Below are 13415 nucleotides of genomic sequence, written 5' to 3' on the forward strand. Positions count from 1 at the left end.
GGTGCAGTGTACATACTTAAGATGTTCCACTCGAGAGGTGAGTATGATACGACCCGAACTAGTGACATGAGCCCCATGCAGGTATCCATCCCAGGTGGGCAGGGTTAAAGCGTCCGCAACAAATAGAAAAGAAAAAGAAAAAGAGCTTATTATTGATTAGAAAAGTGAAAAATGAAAGATGTGTGTTTGTTTCTCTTTCTTTTTTCGCTTTCGAAACGAGAGAAACGGTTAGCAAGGCGGGGAATACAATGGCGGATTTTGGAACTTGGCGGGTCTTTTGCGGAAGCGCATAAAGGCGGATGGATGTAGAGAGAGAGTCTCGCCGTCAAAATCCGTGTCGGCACAAGAAGAAAAAAGGAAAAAAAAGGGGGAAACATTTACCTTGAACATTTACCTCACCGTCTCCCTTGCCAATTCCAGGTACTATGGAATGAGAATAAAGAGCCAGGCGGAATAAGAAAAACTCTCGGACTAAACAAGAAAGAAAAAAGACAATCCAATCCATTTTGTTCGCTGAAAAAATAGACACAAGATAATAACCGAATAGAAATGTGAGTGTGTGCGCACCAAACACACAGCGTATGGGTTTTGGTATTAATTGATTTTCTCCATTCATATATTGGGGATTACCTTAATCCTTTTTTCGATATGAAGTCTGACACTCTCTCGTTGTGGTCCAAATGCGGACGGGGATAAAAAAAAAACTGTCGCCGGATAAGCATCGACTTTGCGAGGGATATGCGTCACTGCGTTCTAATATGACGACGACGCTCTACATGTGGAAATTTAATAAGATTGGGATTCTTTCTTATCGTTCGCTTCCAGAGTTTGTTTGTATATTCCCCAGCGCCCATGATTAGCTCTCTCTCCTCTACCCCCTCTGGATCTTTTGACTTGCTATTTCTCTCTCTCTTGTTGAATGTTCAACTGATTATTTATCGAGGAAAGATCCACACCGCACCCCTCTATATATGTAAGAGACCCCCGATGGGCTTTTCAGAATCTATTTCATATGAAAAAGAAGACGGAAAAAAATAATAAATATTTCGATGCCCACCCAGCAGGATAGAGGTAGAAATGACCGACGTATTAAACTAATAATTAAACCCAAAAGACGTGTGGTTTGGGTATCATTTTCTTCTATTAAACTGTTTGATTCTTATTTCCCGAATATCACAGTAAATGTGTACGTAAAAGTTAAGCTAAAGGTTCTTTTTCTTTTCCCTTTCTAACGTTTTCTCTTTGTGTATGATTCTTCGAAAAAATAGAACCCGTGGAATATCGACATTAAATGTATATGTTTTGGAGACGCCTGTCTCCGCCATATCTTTCTCTCCCTTTAGATACCTGATGGTTCTTTTGAAGCTCTTCGTTCCATCGATATCCATCGGGGGAATTACAAAGCATCTCTCTCCCTCTCGAGATTACACTGGGCCGCAACATAGCGACTTTCTCGAAGAATAAAGGGGGACATCCTTTTCTTTTTAATTACGTAAAAGGGGGTGTAAGAAAGAGCAAAAGGAGAGGGGGGGACCGCTCGTCTTCATACGGCTGTCACGTTTATCATATCCGTGATATCACAGTTGATTGAGACTAACCATTTCACAATAAAGATGGATGAGAATTCAACGAAATGATCATCTTCCATTAAGTTGATTAAAATTCGAATAGGTTGACAAAATCATCTTTTGCTCTTTCAGCGAGATGGACGTTTGTTGAACGCCCGGATACATTTGTTTATCAAACAAATTTCCGGACTTTATATGTTGATTTTTGTTTGGCGTGTTACGTTGTTTTTTCTCATTTAACCAGACATGTTATTGTGTTCTGGTGATGGAAGGCATGTTCGTCATCACGCTTATTAACGAGTAGACTTGACCGGACACAAAAGACAGAACTCATACTTTGCTTCTCAGTATCTCACGAAAATGATGACTCACGAAGCCCAAGGGTTACTAAGGGGTTGTAGTTATTACTTGTCAAATCAAATTTAAATAGTTATCCCATTATCCAATTTTGACTCCTAGATGGCAGCAGTTTTTATGATTCAAATTCAATGCTGCCAAAACTGAACGTCACATTTGATAACAGTCCACAATTTGGCCAAGACTTAATTGCCTGCGTTATTTATAATTCCTTGTTGTTTACTTATTTCAGGTCCGTAAATTTTTCGGAATATGGATTCGACATCAAGTAAAATTTATCTGGATTGTATGTTGTTTATTCCACTGATTTCAATTCATTATACCCAGCCGGTTTTATCATACTTGATTTTGTGATCGATGTCTTTTTTGTATTGTGTTCAGATAATGCGACCACCCCGCTGGCAACCGAAGTGGTTGATTGTGTTACAGAAGCACTTACAGATGCATGGGCCAACCCAAGTTCTTCCACTGACATTGGGCGTAGTGCAAAAGAGCTCATTGATCAATCCAGGAAGAAGATTGCCACTATGCTGAATGCTGAGGCTTCTGAAGTTATATTTCTTTCTGGGGGAACTGAAGTACAGTATAATGTTTAAGTCTAACCTGTATACACGAGTATATTTATTCACAATTTATAACCTCCAGGCCAACAACATGGTGCTTCAAACTGCTTTGAAATATTTCAAATCATGTGCTGGAAAATCAATGCAAATGAGTTCATGCAAACCCCATATTGTAACCACAAATGTTGAGCATGATGCAATACTTTTACCTTTAAAACATTTTGAAGAAGAGCAACAGGCAGGTAAATCAAAAATTTTAAATATTTTATAAAAGTTTTTATTTATGCTACTAAGTAATATGGCTAATTATTTAAATACCAATAATACTGTTATTATTACAGATGTTGATTATGTTCCTGTGTCCAGCACATATGGGCAAGTTCTCGCTGAAGAAATAGAGAAGCAAATCAGACCTCATACCTGCCTTGTTACTGTAATGCTGGCCAACAATGAAACCGGGGTGATTATGCCTGTGGCTGAAATTTCTAGGTTTGAATTTTAGCCTATGAGATATTTGTTTTCGTACTTCATTCGTTTGTCATTCATGATTGTGTTTTTATGGACGACAGGAAAATACGAAAATTGAACGAGATTCGGCAGATGGAAGGCTTGTGTCAAATTCTCTTGCATACTGATGCTGCTCAAGCTATCGGAAAAATAACTGTCGACGCCAAAGAACTTGGAGTGGACTATTTGACAGTAGTTGGACATAAGGTGATTTACCGACATTCAGAATTCTTCGAAAATTCTAAAGATTTTATTTCCAGTTTTACGGGCCTAGAATTGGAGCACTTTACGTCAAGAACTTAGGAGATCCCAAAATTCCATTGTACCCAATGTTTTTCGGTGGAGGACAAGAACACAGATTTCGTCCCGGAACAGAAAATACACCTGTAAGTGCAGCCACACACAAAACGAATTCAATGTAAAATTATATACTTTCATATTTGGAATAGATGATCCATGGCCTTGGTTGCGCAGCTGAACTTATTTCGAGAAATCTAAAAATCTACCAGGAAAAAATGATGAAAATGCGGGATTTACTGGAGCAATCTCTAGCGGTGCGTACACAGTGATAGTGGTAAATTTTAATGCAGTATCACATTAATTCATTAAACATCGTAATTTTTATGTGAAGGAGGAATTCGGCGAGAATGTAATCGTCAACTGTAATGCTGCCACGCGTTTACCAAATACCAGTAGTGTATCATTCAGGAAAACTGCATTTACCGGCGGTGAAATTCTTAGCCGTTGTCCAGAACTTATGGCCAGCACCGGGGCAGCTTGTCACGGAACAGGAAAACCATCAGGTTATTTATACACTACTGTTTGCTATATAGTAATTTGTTTTAGTTAACATATTGCCTATTTTTATGTTTCTTATTAGAAATACTAATGGCGTCCGGTGTGACCTTTGAAGACGCTCGTTCTGCTGTTCGTTTGAGTGTTGGTCGTGATACAACTTCGAAACAGATTGAGCAAACAGTCTTGATGTTGAAGACAGCAGTAAATTTACTGGATTGAAAAATTATTTTACTTAAATATTTGAAATAATATCGGAATAATCATGTTAACCTGTGGTATAGTAAAGTGGACTTCGTTGAAGCCAACAGCGAAAACCGTAGGTCACCATTGAAACTTGAATCTGTTTATTTGGCTATACAGTACAATCATTTAAAAAATAATGACATTAACTTAACTATCAATCAAATGTAAAATGGTGTGTATCCTTTTATTTACCACCATTTTTCATATTTGATTTGACTAGGTAATACGCCCATATTTCTCAGCTTGGAACAGAAGTGATCGGTCATGGGAGGAGGACCGCATATAAAACAGATAAGATTATCAATTTGACTTTTGTTGATGACCATTGCTAAGTCCTCTTCATTTATCCGACCCACTTTTTTATAAAACCAAAACACACATATTAGTGGAAAAGACGCTAAATAATGATATGAAGTAAAAAAGGTTAAAAAAATGAATCACCTCTGAATTGACAATTCTTGGTATCTTCATATTCTTCTATGGAACCGGTGGGACGCGTTACAAAGTAGTGGTAGTCGAATGATTTCGGTAACATATTTTTCAATTCTGAGACAGTTTCCTAAAATAAAATTTAAGAATTTGTGCTCACTTTCTCGAAAAAAATTAGCTTAAAGTGCTAATGACAAGTTTTTCCGTCTCTAATTTCAACCGCAAAACAATTATATATATTTTTACTTGAAAAAGTAGTTCTTCTTTCTGCTTTGCACATTGAAGGAGAGTTATCCTTTTTGGTAAATTATCTTCATTGCCTTTCATCTGGAAGAGAGTTTTGAGTTGCAGCATAATTGACAGCAAAGGATTAATACCAACTCCACCAGCTATGAAAACTAGATCCGGAATTGGGGAGTTTGAAGGGGGGTCATAATAAAAATCTCCTCCAACTCGGATTTGTACTTTGTCGCCAGCTCTACACCTTGAGTGTACCCATTCGGCAGGTGGCCATGAAGATTTCTTGATAGCCAAGTCAATTTGCTGTGAATGTTCCATTAGTGAAGGTGGTGAGCACATTGAGAAACCTCCAACTTGACTAATATTTGGTATAAATACATCAACCCTGATATAATGAAAGGTTAATGATGATTTTTTTTAAAGGTTAGGTTACACTATTTATTACATAAATCTCCTTACCATTGACCAGCAAAAAATGTTAAGTTACGATCATCCACTCTTAATTTCAGTCCTAACACTGTAGGACTTAATACTTCAATTTCTATAACTGACGCGTCACTCATTGCATACTGTCGGTAGCTTTTTATTGTTCGTTTCAAATGGTCTCCCACTGCAGTAACAGCTTTTCTTTTAAAAGAAAACATCAGGTTAATAGGCTCCATCCTCAGGATACACGAAACAAGTAGCGTGGGATATTTCATGATGAATGCTTAATAGTCACCGAAACTTCACAAACAAAATCAATCAGTGGGTGGGTAAGTTGACGCACTTTGAGTTATGACAATTTAAAACACGTAGAAAACTAGAAATAAAAAACAATTACATAACACTCCAATATATATTTTTTTAAATGCAGTTTGTTTACCTCCTCAATGGCAGAGCAGACGATAAATAACGCGGTGGCGCTACCTGCAACACAGCAACAGATTTACTAAGTGCGAAACTCCCTAATAAGTTGGTTTTTTACTGATTGGCCCTCTGGTGACTGATGCCTCAATAACCTAAGAATTTCTTGCAAATAATATTGAAGTTTTGAATAGGAGTAATTCCATTTCCGGGCAATTCCGAGAAAAATGTAACAAGGTAAACACAAACAAAAAGACGGAGAATTACTGTCGTAGGAAATTATGCAGGCACGTTTGCCACTTTTAGGCTGCAGAGTCTACTAGTGATCCATTCACTATTTTTTAGTGAAACGCTCTCGGTCTAGATTTTCCATCGCAACTCTGTTATTCCGGCATATCCAACAACAACAACCGCTTTTGCTTAGGCTACTTCCAGTTCCTACTTCCTTAAATTATGTTCACTCCGTTTGGTTCTCCTTGGAGTCTAAGGCAACAAATTTTCTTGTGTTGTGGATTTTAGAAACGGAAAGGTACTCTTGAGAAAACCGGTACGTACGCGGAATTTTTCTGGATTGCCGTACAATGTCAGCAAAAATAAAATATGAAAATCTAAAATTTTGCCAAAAAATTATTGAATATGTAAATAATCGATTGTTCGTTGAACATTCCGTTTAGTGACCTCGAAATCAAAAGCTGTATAGCCTAATTATGATGATACGTCATACTTTCGTTTCAGTACTTCGAAACTCAGCTCCGAAGATCTATCGAAGCTTCCATCCAGAAATCGTTTAGTCACTCATTAAGAATGTACTCTTCGGGAAGTTCTTCATATGGATACCAAACATCAAGTTCCAACGGGCCCAATCCGGCGCCGACTGGACCCCAAGAAGAAGACTTGATCAAATGGTAATAGTATATACTGTCAAATATGTAGTGCCTACTCCTTTATTAGACTTCTAAAATTGTATCAATGATGTACTAACAATATACTGTATTCAAGGTTTCAAGCTGTAGATCAAGATAAGTCTGGAAAAATCTCTTCAAACGAACTTAGACAAGCGTTGGTCGTCGGCAATGGATCTCATTTCAGTATTGAAGCTTGTGAATTACTTGTCAAAATGTTTAGCTCTGAAAATTCCAGAATGATTGATGTGGAAGGATTCAAACAGCTTTTTCATTATGTAAATCAATGGAAAACCTCTTTTCACATGTTTGACAGAGATCATTCTGGTGCAATAGATGAAAAAGAACTTGGACAAGCCCTAGTTCAGATGGGTTATAGGTTATCAGACAAATCAGTTACAGCACTTCTCAATAAGTTTACTAGCAAACCAGCAGGTCAAATTACTTTTGACAATTTTATTTTGGCGTGTGTCCAATTGCATCAGCTGACGGGTAAGTTTCCGTACAAATTCAATTTTAAAATCGATATAAAAAAATATTTATTAATAATTTTAGATGTTTTTCGACGCCACGATACGCAGCATACCGGCACGATAACCATCGCGTACGAGGATTTCATCCAAGCAGTTGTTGAAAGCATTTGATTCAATATTTGATATTATATTGTGTGTCAATTAATATTGTAGGCACGAAACGTCTATTACGTCTGTGATAGAATTATGAAATTCTTTTTCAATAAATTTTCAAAAGATTTTATGATTTTAGTCACATATACATTTTAAGTTTTTAAGAACAAAAGAATAGCGCTTTGCGAAGCTCAAACCATTCTGTTAAAAAGGGCTTCACTAAGATCTGTATCAACAAACATTCCGTCGTTGTTTTCGTACTTTGACCCGAGATGGACGAAAGTTACTAAGAATCAGTGAAGCTCTAGCTATACAGTCTTATTATTGCTGTCATTCATCAGTACATTTCTCCCTCTGTTTAGTGTGTAGTTATTGTAAATCAGCGTCGTTGTCTTGGACCACGATTTGTTGATCAGGCGTCAGACGAATTCTATTCCTCTAGCCCACACAACATAAAAGGCGAACGTTGAGTGCTTTAATTTTAATTGTATTCCTTAGCAACGAAACTATAGTCACAGACAACTGTCAACAAGCAAGACAACTGTCAACAGAGCATAGCCTAATTTTTTTTAAATTTCAGCTGTAGCCTATATGTAATAAAAAGAAAACGATCGTCAAATTATGGGTTTTCGATGTGTCACCGTCGTGTGTTTGTTATATTTTTTCGTTACCAATGTAAGCACAAAGATTCCAAAAAGTACGTCGGTTTATAAGCCTGTCGTTATCGTGCATGGAATTTGGGACAAGAAAACATCTTTAGATTTTATGGCTGATCGCATTCGTCAGGTTTGATATTAATTATTTTAAAAAAATTACAAAGATTTAACGTACGTTAAAAAAAACCAACAGCAAATAATGATTGCGGTTAAATAGGCTCATCCAGGAACGAACGTTACTGTTGTGGATCTATTACATGGAACGTCGTCTCTCGCTCCGGTTTCTATTTTGATTTTATATGAACTTCAATCTCCTTTTTATAACATAACGGTATTTTGATTATTATAAAAGATTTCGCTTTTATAGATGTGGGACCAGGTTGAAGCATTTGGAGCCGTCGCCAGACAAATAAGTATGGAAAATCCTGAAGGGATTCATCTGCTCTGCTACTCACAAGGTAAGTGTCAAGACTGTAAACTGTAGATCGAAAAAGCGAAGTCGAATTGCGTAGGCTTCCAGTACATGATTATCTTATTATTCTCAAGGAGGCCTTGTTTGCCGTGGGATGATTGAAACTTTTCCGGATTTGAATGTGGCAACATTTGTTTCTCTTAGTTCGCCTCAGGGCGGCCAGTACGGTGGTATGTTTCAGTTGCATGATTATATTTGGTTATATGGTTATACACCTCTTTTCCATAGATTCTTTCCTGCGATTGATTTTTCACAAAGCCGTTAAAAAAACAGTTCATCGAATATTTTACACTTCTCCTGGGCAACGCTATTCGGTGGCAAATTATTGGAACGATCCACATCATCAGGCCGGATACATAAAAAGTTCAAAATATTTGCCATATATTGACAACATCATTCCGACAGCTAGAAACAACGACTATAAAATAAATTTTCTTCGGCTGAAGAAACTTATTTTAATTGGCGGACCAGATGATGGCGTCATTACCCCTTGGCAGTCCAGGTTCTACTACCCCATTCTTTATTTTATAAATATGCTGTGATGTTTTCAAGTACTAACTTTTGGTCTTATTTCTATAGTCATTTTGGATTTTTCACGGAAGATGAAAGTGTGGAAAATATGGAAAATCGTGATATCTACACACAGGATCTATTTGGATTAAAGTCGCTTCAAAATAAAACAAAAATTTACACAATTGACGGTGTATATCACCACGAGTGGCATCAGAACATTTCTGTTATTGATAATTGTATAATTCCTCACTTGGATTAAACACATTTCACCCCCACCAAACTGCCGAAGCAGAATTGTCTGTGTGTTCATTATTGATGATAATAATTTACTGATCGCTCGCTGCCCGCCGCAGCACAGATAACGACTTTCTAGATACATTTTCTTGCTCTTATCACAGTTCACACATTTTTAAAAAGTCTTTATCTTTATCTGTTGTCGGTTGGCCGCAGCGAGCCAGCGACACACAGATTGCAATCTCAAAACCGACTTGGCAACGTCGATTACAGAAGTCGATAGCTGATAAAAATAAATATTGTGAATTTGTGTTTAGTATTATTCAAAAGTTATTGTTAGCGTTTAAATGGGTAGTCACGTGTATAACAACGTCCGCGATTTATATGAAAACTATGCTTTTACTGAAGAAATGAGTAGCAGAATGCAGGTCCCCAAACGCATTATTTTTTCTGGTGGTAAAATCGAGTTGATTTGTTATTTCGTAGTATTCTACTTTACTCTAAAAGCTTTAAATATATTAAGGAACCAATGAAGATGAGGAACTCAGCATGGAAAGCAATAGCACAAGTTATTCTTCCGAAGACGAATCACAATATGAAATGCAAGTGCCAGAAAGGATCCTTGTCGTCGGTGAGTGAATTTTTGTTGTTGGCATATTGTTTATTTTTCAGCCACTCTTATTGGCGATTTTCTTTTTCATTTTTAGCGGGCCAATTTATGCTTGAATATGAATTCTATTAGTACTTTAATAGTAGCATGTTTCGTTGGATTATGGGGAGAGTGTCATATTTCTTATTTTAATAATACGACTGCGACTTGGGGCGGCCGCAGCTGCATCTAAGTCGCAGTATATTGGAGTCGGAAAATGCAAAATTAAAGTGTGACGTCGCCGTACTTTAGGTAAAGCTATCACGAAGATTTTAATGAAGCTTTTTACGATAATGACTATAACATAACCTAGCATAATGATCTTGTAGATCATTTCCCCGTGCAGCGCCACAAAAAATCACGGCCGACACCTAGTAACGTTTCTGACCGCTCAGCCACAGATGTGGTGATTTTTATCTGTTAGTCTGTTTTTCATTATCTAGGTGTTAGTCTTTATCAGTCTTAATTTATGAGTTGACTGGGTTTGACGCTCGGCCGCAGCTAGCCAGCGAGGGCAGCGACTATCTAGCGTATCGACCTATCGAGTATCGACATGGGCGACATACAGAATGCAATCTCAAATCGACTTGGCAATGTCGATTCCAGTAGTCAGTTTCTGTAGTTGATAAAAATAAATATTGTGAATTTGTGATTCTAAATTCTAAAAGTCATTTTTAGTGTTGATTGTATTTATTCAAAGCAACTGTTAGCGTTAATATGGGTAGTCACGGGTATAACAACGCGCACGATGATTTATATGAAAACTCTGCTTTTACTGCAGATATGAGTAGCAAAATGCAGGTCCCCAAACGCATTAGTGTTCTTGGTGGTAAAATCGAGTTGATTTGTTATTTTGTAAAATTCTACTCAATACTAAAGCTTTACATATATTCAGGAACCGAAGAAGATGATAAAATCGGCATGGGAAGCTATAGCACAAGATATTCCTCCAAATCAGATTCCAAATATGAAATGAAAGTGCCAGAAAGGATCCTTGTTGTTGGTGAGTGAAGTTTTGTTGTAAACAGTTTTTCAAATGATGTCAAGATAGCTATTTGGGACACTATAATACCATTAGTTTAATATTTATATTTCTTTTGATAGTCTAATTTTAATCACTTTGCAGGACAAGATCAGCATGTTGGGATGAAAGCACCTCCTCATGAGCTTGTTTTGGAAAATTCTATTCTATCTATGAACAACTACCCTCCCATTCGTGTTCGGGTATAATATTCATTGCCTTAGATTGCTGTGAAAAATATCACATATTGTTTAAATTGTTTACCCTTATTAGACTCCACCAAGATCTATTACTGTTGATGCTGTACCTAACAGCTTGGATCATGAAGAGGATTTTGAAAGTGATGATGATAATAACCAAACTGATCCTGAATTTAACAAGCAAGAGATGGTGTTGATTGCTGACAAAAATAGTTCAGCAATGATGTTATCAGATCCACCTCAACTTACCCTGTCAGCCTCTCAACTGACTGAAGAAGTCTTTGTATTGAGGCAGCAGATTGGGCGTCTACACCGACGTATGGCAGGCTTTGAAAGGGAACAACAACAAAGGCAACAGCGCGATGCTCTCGCGGTCTCTATAGGAGCAGTGTATCTTGTTTGGAAAGTCATTTTGTGGCTAACTCGTTCTTCGTAATGTAAAATAATCAAATAAACATGTTAGATGTGCAAACGATTTCTTTTATTAATGTCAAATCATTGATTTTTACTAATTGCATGACTTAAATACCAGCTTCACAAGAAAAAAAAAATCAAAATCAATACAGTTAATCATTTATTTTTTTCTCCTTCCAGTGAAATTTGTTCCCGGGTCATCCATTGGATACCTTCATGTGGCAGTGGAGACTGCAAGAAGGGACAAAGCCAAATAAGGTACCATCGATGTCCAAGAGCATCGCGGATGTTGTGCATTACGCCACAGTCGTGTTCATTGGTGCCCTTGTTACGCTCCCAAGAGGTTTGATTGAAAAAGGCTAGATAACTTTGCTGATATAGCAATACACCACTAAAACAGCAACCAATCATTGTTATAGAATAGTAGAAAAAGTACAACTGTGTCATTGAGGTATCAATTCCAAAAAAGAGAATTGTAAGTGGCATGACAATACGAATTATGTGAGACCACTCAAATGCAATTACTAGAGACCAGATATAATAGTGATTAAAGTAGGTTGCATATATGGTTGCAAAGAAGAGATTTGCCAAAAAAAGATAGAAAAATCTGAAGTTGTTATAACCAACACAGCACCCAGTAAAGCCACAATGATGCTGCAATAATAACAGAATACAAAGAAAAATTTCATGATTAGTATAAAATCCAAAAGAATGGATAAGCTTTCATCAATAATTTTCTACCTCACGCTTTAGAATGCAGGTATTACACTGACTACAATGCCATGACCTCGGGGGTGATATAGTCTCACAAACTGAACACAAATGCCATCCTTTAGATGCATCAGCCTATCAATGAAAATGATTTAGAAACAGGGAACAAAAAATGTAATATTATAATTAATACCTTGGATGTATCAACAATAATATGCTTGGCACTGGTATCTACCAATATGACTCCAATTAGATTTCCAACTACATTGAACATCACAAAAGTTCCGCAAGCTGAGTGAAAATAAAGCCAAAACGTGTCGAATTCTTTTTTTCCATCGTACACGGCCGGCAGAACTACCGCAAGCTCAAATATGTAAATAGCTGGTATTATGAATAGAACGAATCCTAAAGCGACTAGCTCTGACACAATTTTGGGAATTACACGATCGCGAAACGGTAACATTTTGAATAAGCTAAATCACCATTACTTCTATAGTTTTATCTATGTATCTTTTATGAAATGTAGAAACTCTTTTTCAACTAGTAATGCGACCCCTGCATCTCTTCTGTCATAAGATCTCGTGACTCTTTTGTCGGCTAGCTGAGGGTGGTAGTCATGGCAACATCTGTTCTTGGGTTCGGCAACATGGTGCTCGAAACAGTGTAACAGGCGAGAAGACTGGCTCGAAACAACATGGTCGTACATCTAGACATCTAATGATGCTTATCATGTAGCTGCGCCGTCACTTTTCCCCCTAGTAGATGGCGATGCCAGAGCTATAGACTCCGTAGTGAGTGGAATTATGGATATACATATATATATACATATATCCAAATATGGATTCATAAACAATCAATTTTACACGCATGTACCGGCAATTCACGCTGAACGATAATTCACGCAAACGCACATAATGCTATGCAGGCTGCCGCCGAAAGTAATGAAAATAATGAACTATGTACAACTTTTTACGCTGAATCTTTAATGGATTCAAAAACAATCCATTTTACATGCATGTACATTTAATTCATGCGGAACGTTAATTCACGCCGACGCACATAATACTATGATGTCTACCGCAAACAAATGAGGCTAATCCAATAATTATTTGTGTTTGTTATTGGCGGGGTTATTGGGTGAACCTACTGTCTATTAAGGGTTCACTACCACATCACGCAAACAACAAACATATCTTAAACAACATATCCTAATCACAATTTGCATGTCTGTTTTACAAGATGGTGATGTCCAAGATACAAATAAGAGCTGCCAGAACATGCCGTGGAAATTCAGAACTTCATGTCATTGTTCGCACTGCTTTTATGGCAGCAGCCATAGCGACCAGCTTCATGGCTCAAGTGACCAACCATCGTGAAATCCAGACGGCTCTTCACAGACTCTACCTTCAACGATTCAATTCCGCCAACATACATGAATATGCCTTCAATTGCACTGTCGTGCACAA

At 37.3% G+C, this 13415-nt stretch overlaps 6 protein-coding genes across 7 annotated transcripts; 4 read left to right on the forward strand and 2 right to left on the reverse strand.

Moving 5' to 3' along the window:
- Positions 1 to 2052: 2052 nt before the first annotated feature.
- LOC124343500 (selenocysteine lyase-like) lies at positions 2053 to 4473 on the forward strand. The gene is made up of 9 exons (XM_046796826.1): positions 2053 to 2211; positions 2307 to 2503; positions 2571 to 2730; positions 2830 to 2977; positions 3058 to 3202; positions 3256 to 3381; positions 3445 to 3549; positions 3627 to 3798; positions 3876 to 4473. Exons 1-9 carry the CDS (start codon positions 2178 to 2180, stop codon positions 4010 to 4012), a joined length of 1224 nt encoding a protein of 407 aa, XP_046652782.1. The 5' UTR covers positions 2053 to 2177; the 3' UTR covers positions 4013 to 4473.
- LOC124343501 (oxidoreductase NAD-binding domain-containing protein 1-like) lies at positions 4121 to 5684 on the reverse strand. Its single transcript, XM_046796827.1, has 5 exons — positions 5571 to 5684; positions 5165 to 5507; positions 4712 to 5090; positions 4478 to 4595; positions 4121 to 4391 (listed from the first exon to the last, which is right to left on the reverse strand). Exons 2-5 carry the CDS (start codon positions 5404 to 5406, stop codon positions 4225 to 4227), a joined length of 906 nt encoding a protein of 301 aa, XP_046652783.1. The 5' UTR covers positions 5407 to 5507; positions 5571 to 5684; the 3' UTR covers positions 4121 to 4224.
- A 252-nt stretch (positions 5685 to 5936) lies between these two features.
- On the forward strand, positions 5937 to 7209 carry LOC124343506 (programmed cell death protein 6-like). Its single transcript, XM_046796832.1, has 4 exons — positions 5937 to 6098; positions 6287 to 6456; positions 6551 to 6945; positions 7009 to 7209. The coding sequence occupies exons 2-4, from the start codon at positions 6356 to 6358 to the stop codon at positions 7095 to 7097; spliced, it is 585 nt and encodes a 194-aa protein (XP_046652788.1). The 5' UTR covers positions 5937 to 6098; positions 6287 to 6355; the 3' UTR covers positions 7098 to 7209.
- A 63-nt stretch (positions 7210 to 7272) lies between these two features.
- On the forward strand, positions 7273 to 8995 carry LOC124343502 (lysosomal thioesterase PPT2-A-like). Its single transcript, XM_046796828.1, has 6 exons — positions 7273 to 7865; positions 7953 to 8015; positions 8103 to 8193; positions 8282 to 8377; positions 8436 to 8709; positions 8787 to 8995. Exons 1-6 carry the CDS (start codon positions 7701 to 7703, stop codon positions 8977 to 8979), a joined length of 882 nt encoding a protein of 293 aa, XP_046652784.1. The 5' UTR covers positions 7273 to 7700; the 3' UTR covers positions 8980 to 8995.
- A 227-nt stretch (positions 8996 to 9222) lies between these two features.
- On the forward strand, positions 9223 to 11296 carry LOC124343505 (transport and Golgi organization protein 11-like). 2 transcript variants are annotated; one of them, XM_046796830.1, is made up of 5 exons: positions 9223 to 9410; positions 9478 to 9585; positions 10499 to 10606; positions 10730 to 10827; positions 10898 to 11296. In XM_046796830.1, the coding sequence occupies exons 1-5, from the start codon at positions 9302 to 9304 to the stop codon at positions 11258 to 11260; spliced, it is 786 nt and encodes a 261-aa protein (XP_046652786.1). In that variant the 5' UTR covers positions 9223 to 9301; the 3' UTR covers positions 11261 to 11296. The 2 variants fall into 2 exon arrangements, with proteins under 2 accessions (XP_046652786.1, XP_046652787.1); XM_046796831.1 differs by lacking the exons at positions 9223 to 9410; positions 9478 to 9585 and adding an exon at positions 10149 to 10432.
- An 89-nt stretch (positions 11297 to 11385) lies between these two features.
- On the reverse strand, positions 11386 to 12564 carry LOC124343504 (probable palmitoyltransferase ZDHHC24). Its single transcript, XM_046796829.1, has 3 exons — positions 12143 to 12564; positions 11980 to 12084; positions 11386 to 11892 (listed from the first exon to the last, which is right to left on the reverse strand). Exons 1-3 carry the CDS (start codon positions 12410 to 12412, stop codon positions 11395 to 11397), a joined length of 873 nt encoding a protein of 290 aa, XP_046652785.1. The 5' UTR covers positions 12413 to 12564; the 3' UTR covers positions 11386 to 11394.
- Between the last annotated feature and the right edge of the window lie 851 nt (positions 12565 to 13415).

Source organism: Daphnia pulicaria, chromosome 6 (genome assembly GCF_021234035.1).
Source record: "Daphnia pulicaria isolate SC F1-1A chromosome 6, SC_F0-13Bv2, whole genome shotgun sequence".
In the NCBI taxonomy this organism is placed as follows: Eukaryota; Metazoa; Arthropoda; class Branchiopoda; order Diplostraca; family Daphniidae; genus Daphnia; species Daphnia pulicaria.

Bases quoted from the DNA above. Each gene is read 5' to 3' on its own strand.
- LOC124343504 (XM_046796829.1), bottom strand. From the start codon at position 12,412: ATGTTACCGTTTCGCGATCGTGTAATTCCCAAAATTGTGTCAGAGCTA. The intron at 12,085-12,142 runs GTATTAATTATA...TTTCATTGATAG, and splicing joins TTATTGTTGATACATCCAAG to GCTGATGCATCTAAAGGATG. The intron at 11,893-11,979 runs GTAGAAAATTAT...TTATTATTGCAG, and splicing joins CCTGCATTCTAAAGCGTGAG to CATCATTGTGGCTTTACTGG.
- LOC124343500 (XM_046796826.1), top strand. From the start codon at position 2,178: ATGGATTCGACATCAAGTAAAATTTATCTGGATT. The intron at 3,203-3,255 runs GTGATTTACCGA...TTTTATTTCCAG, and splicing joins TGACAGTAGTTGGACATAAG to TTTTACGGGCCTAGAATTGG. The intron at 3,382-3,444 runs GTAAGTGCAGCC...TATTTGGAATAG, and splicing joins CCGGAACAGAAAATACACCT to ATGATCCATGGCCTTGGTTG.
- LOC124343502 (XM_046796828.1), top strand. From the start codon at position 7,701: ATGGGTTTTCGATGTGTCACCGTCGTGTGTTTGTTATATTTTTTCGTT. The intron at 8,194-8,281 runs GTAAGTGTCAAG...ATTATTCTCAAG, and splicing joins TCTGCTCTGCTACTCACAAG to GAGGCCTTGTTTGCCGTGGG. The intron at 8,710-8,786 runs GTTCTACTACCC...TTATTTCTATAG, and splicing joins ATTACCCCTTGGCAGTCCAG to TCATTTTGGATTTTTCACGG.
- LOC124343506 (XM_046796832.1), top strand. From the start codon at position 6,356: ATGTACTCTTCGGGAAGTTCTTCATATGGATACCAAACATCAAGTTCC. The intron at 6,457-6,550 runs GTAATAGTATAT...ACTGTATTCAAG, and splicing joins GAAGAAGACTTGATCAAATG to GTTTCAAGCTGTAGATCAAG. The intron at 6,946-7,008 runs GTAAGTTTCCGT...TAATAATTTTAG, and splicing joins CCAATTGCATCAGCTGACGG to ATGTTTTTCGACGCCACGAT.
- LOC124343501 (XM_046796827.1), bottom strand. From the start codon at position 5,406: ATGAAATATCCCACGCTACTTGTTTCGTGTATCCTGAGGATGGAGCCT. The intron at 5,091-5,164 runs GTAAGGAGATTT...TCATTATATCAG, and splicing joins ACATTTTTTGCTGGTCAATG to GGTTGATGTATTTATACCAA. The intron at 4,392-4,477 runs GTGATTCATTTT...TTTATAAAAAAG, and splicing joins CAAGAATTGTCAATTCAGAG to TGGGTCGGATAAATGAAGAG.
- LOC124343505 (XM_046796830.1), top strand. From the start codon at position 9,302: ATGGGTAGTCACGTGTATAACAACGTCCGCGATTTATATGAAAACTAT. The intron at 9,411-9,477 runs GTAAAATCGAGT...AAATATATTAAG, and splicing joins ACGCATTATTTTTTCTGGTG to GAACCAATGAAGATGAGGAA. The intron at 10,828-10,897 runs GTATAATATTCA...TACCCTTATTAG, and splicing joins ACCCTCCCATTCGTGTTCGG to ACTCCACCAAGATCTATTAC.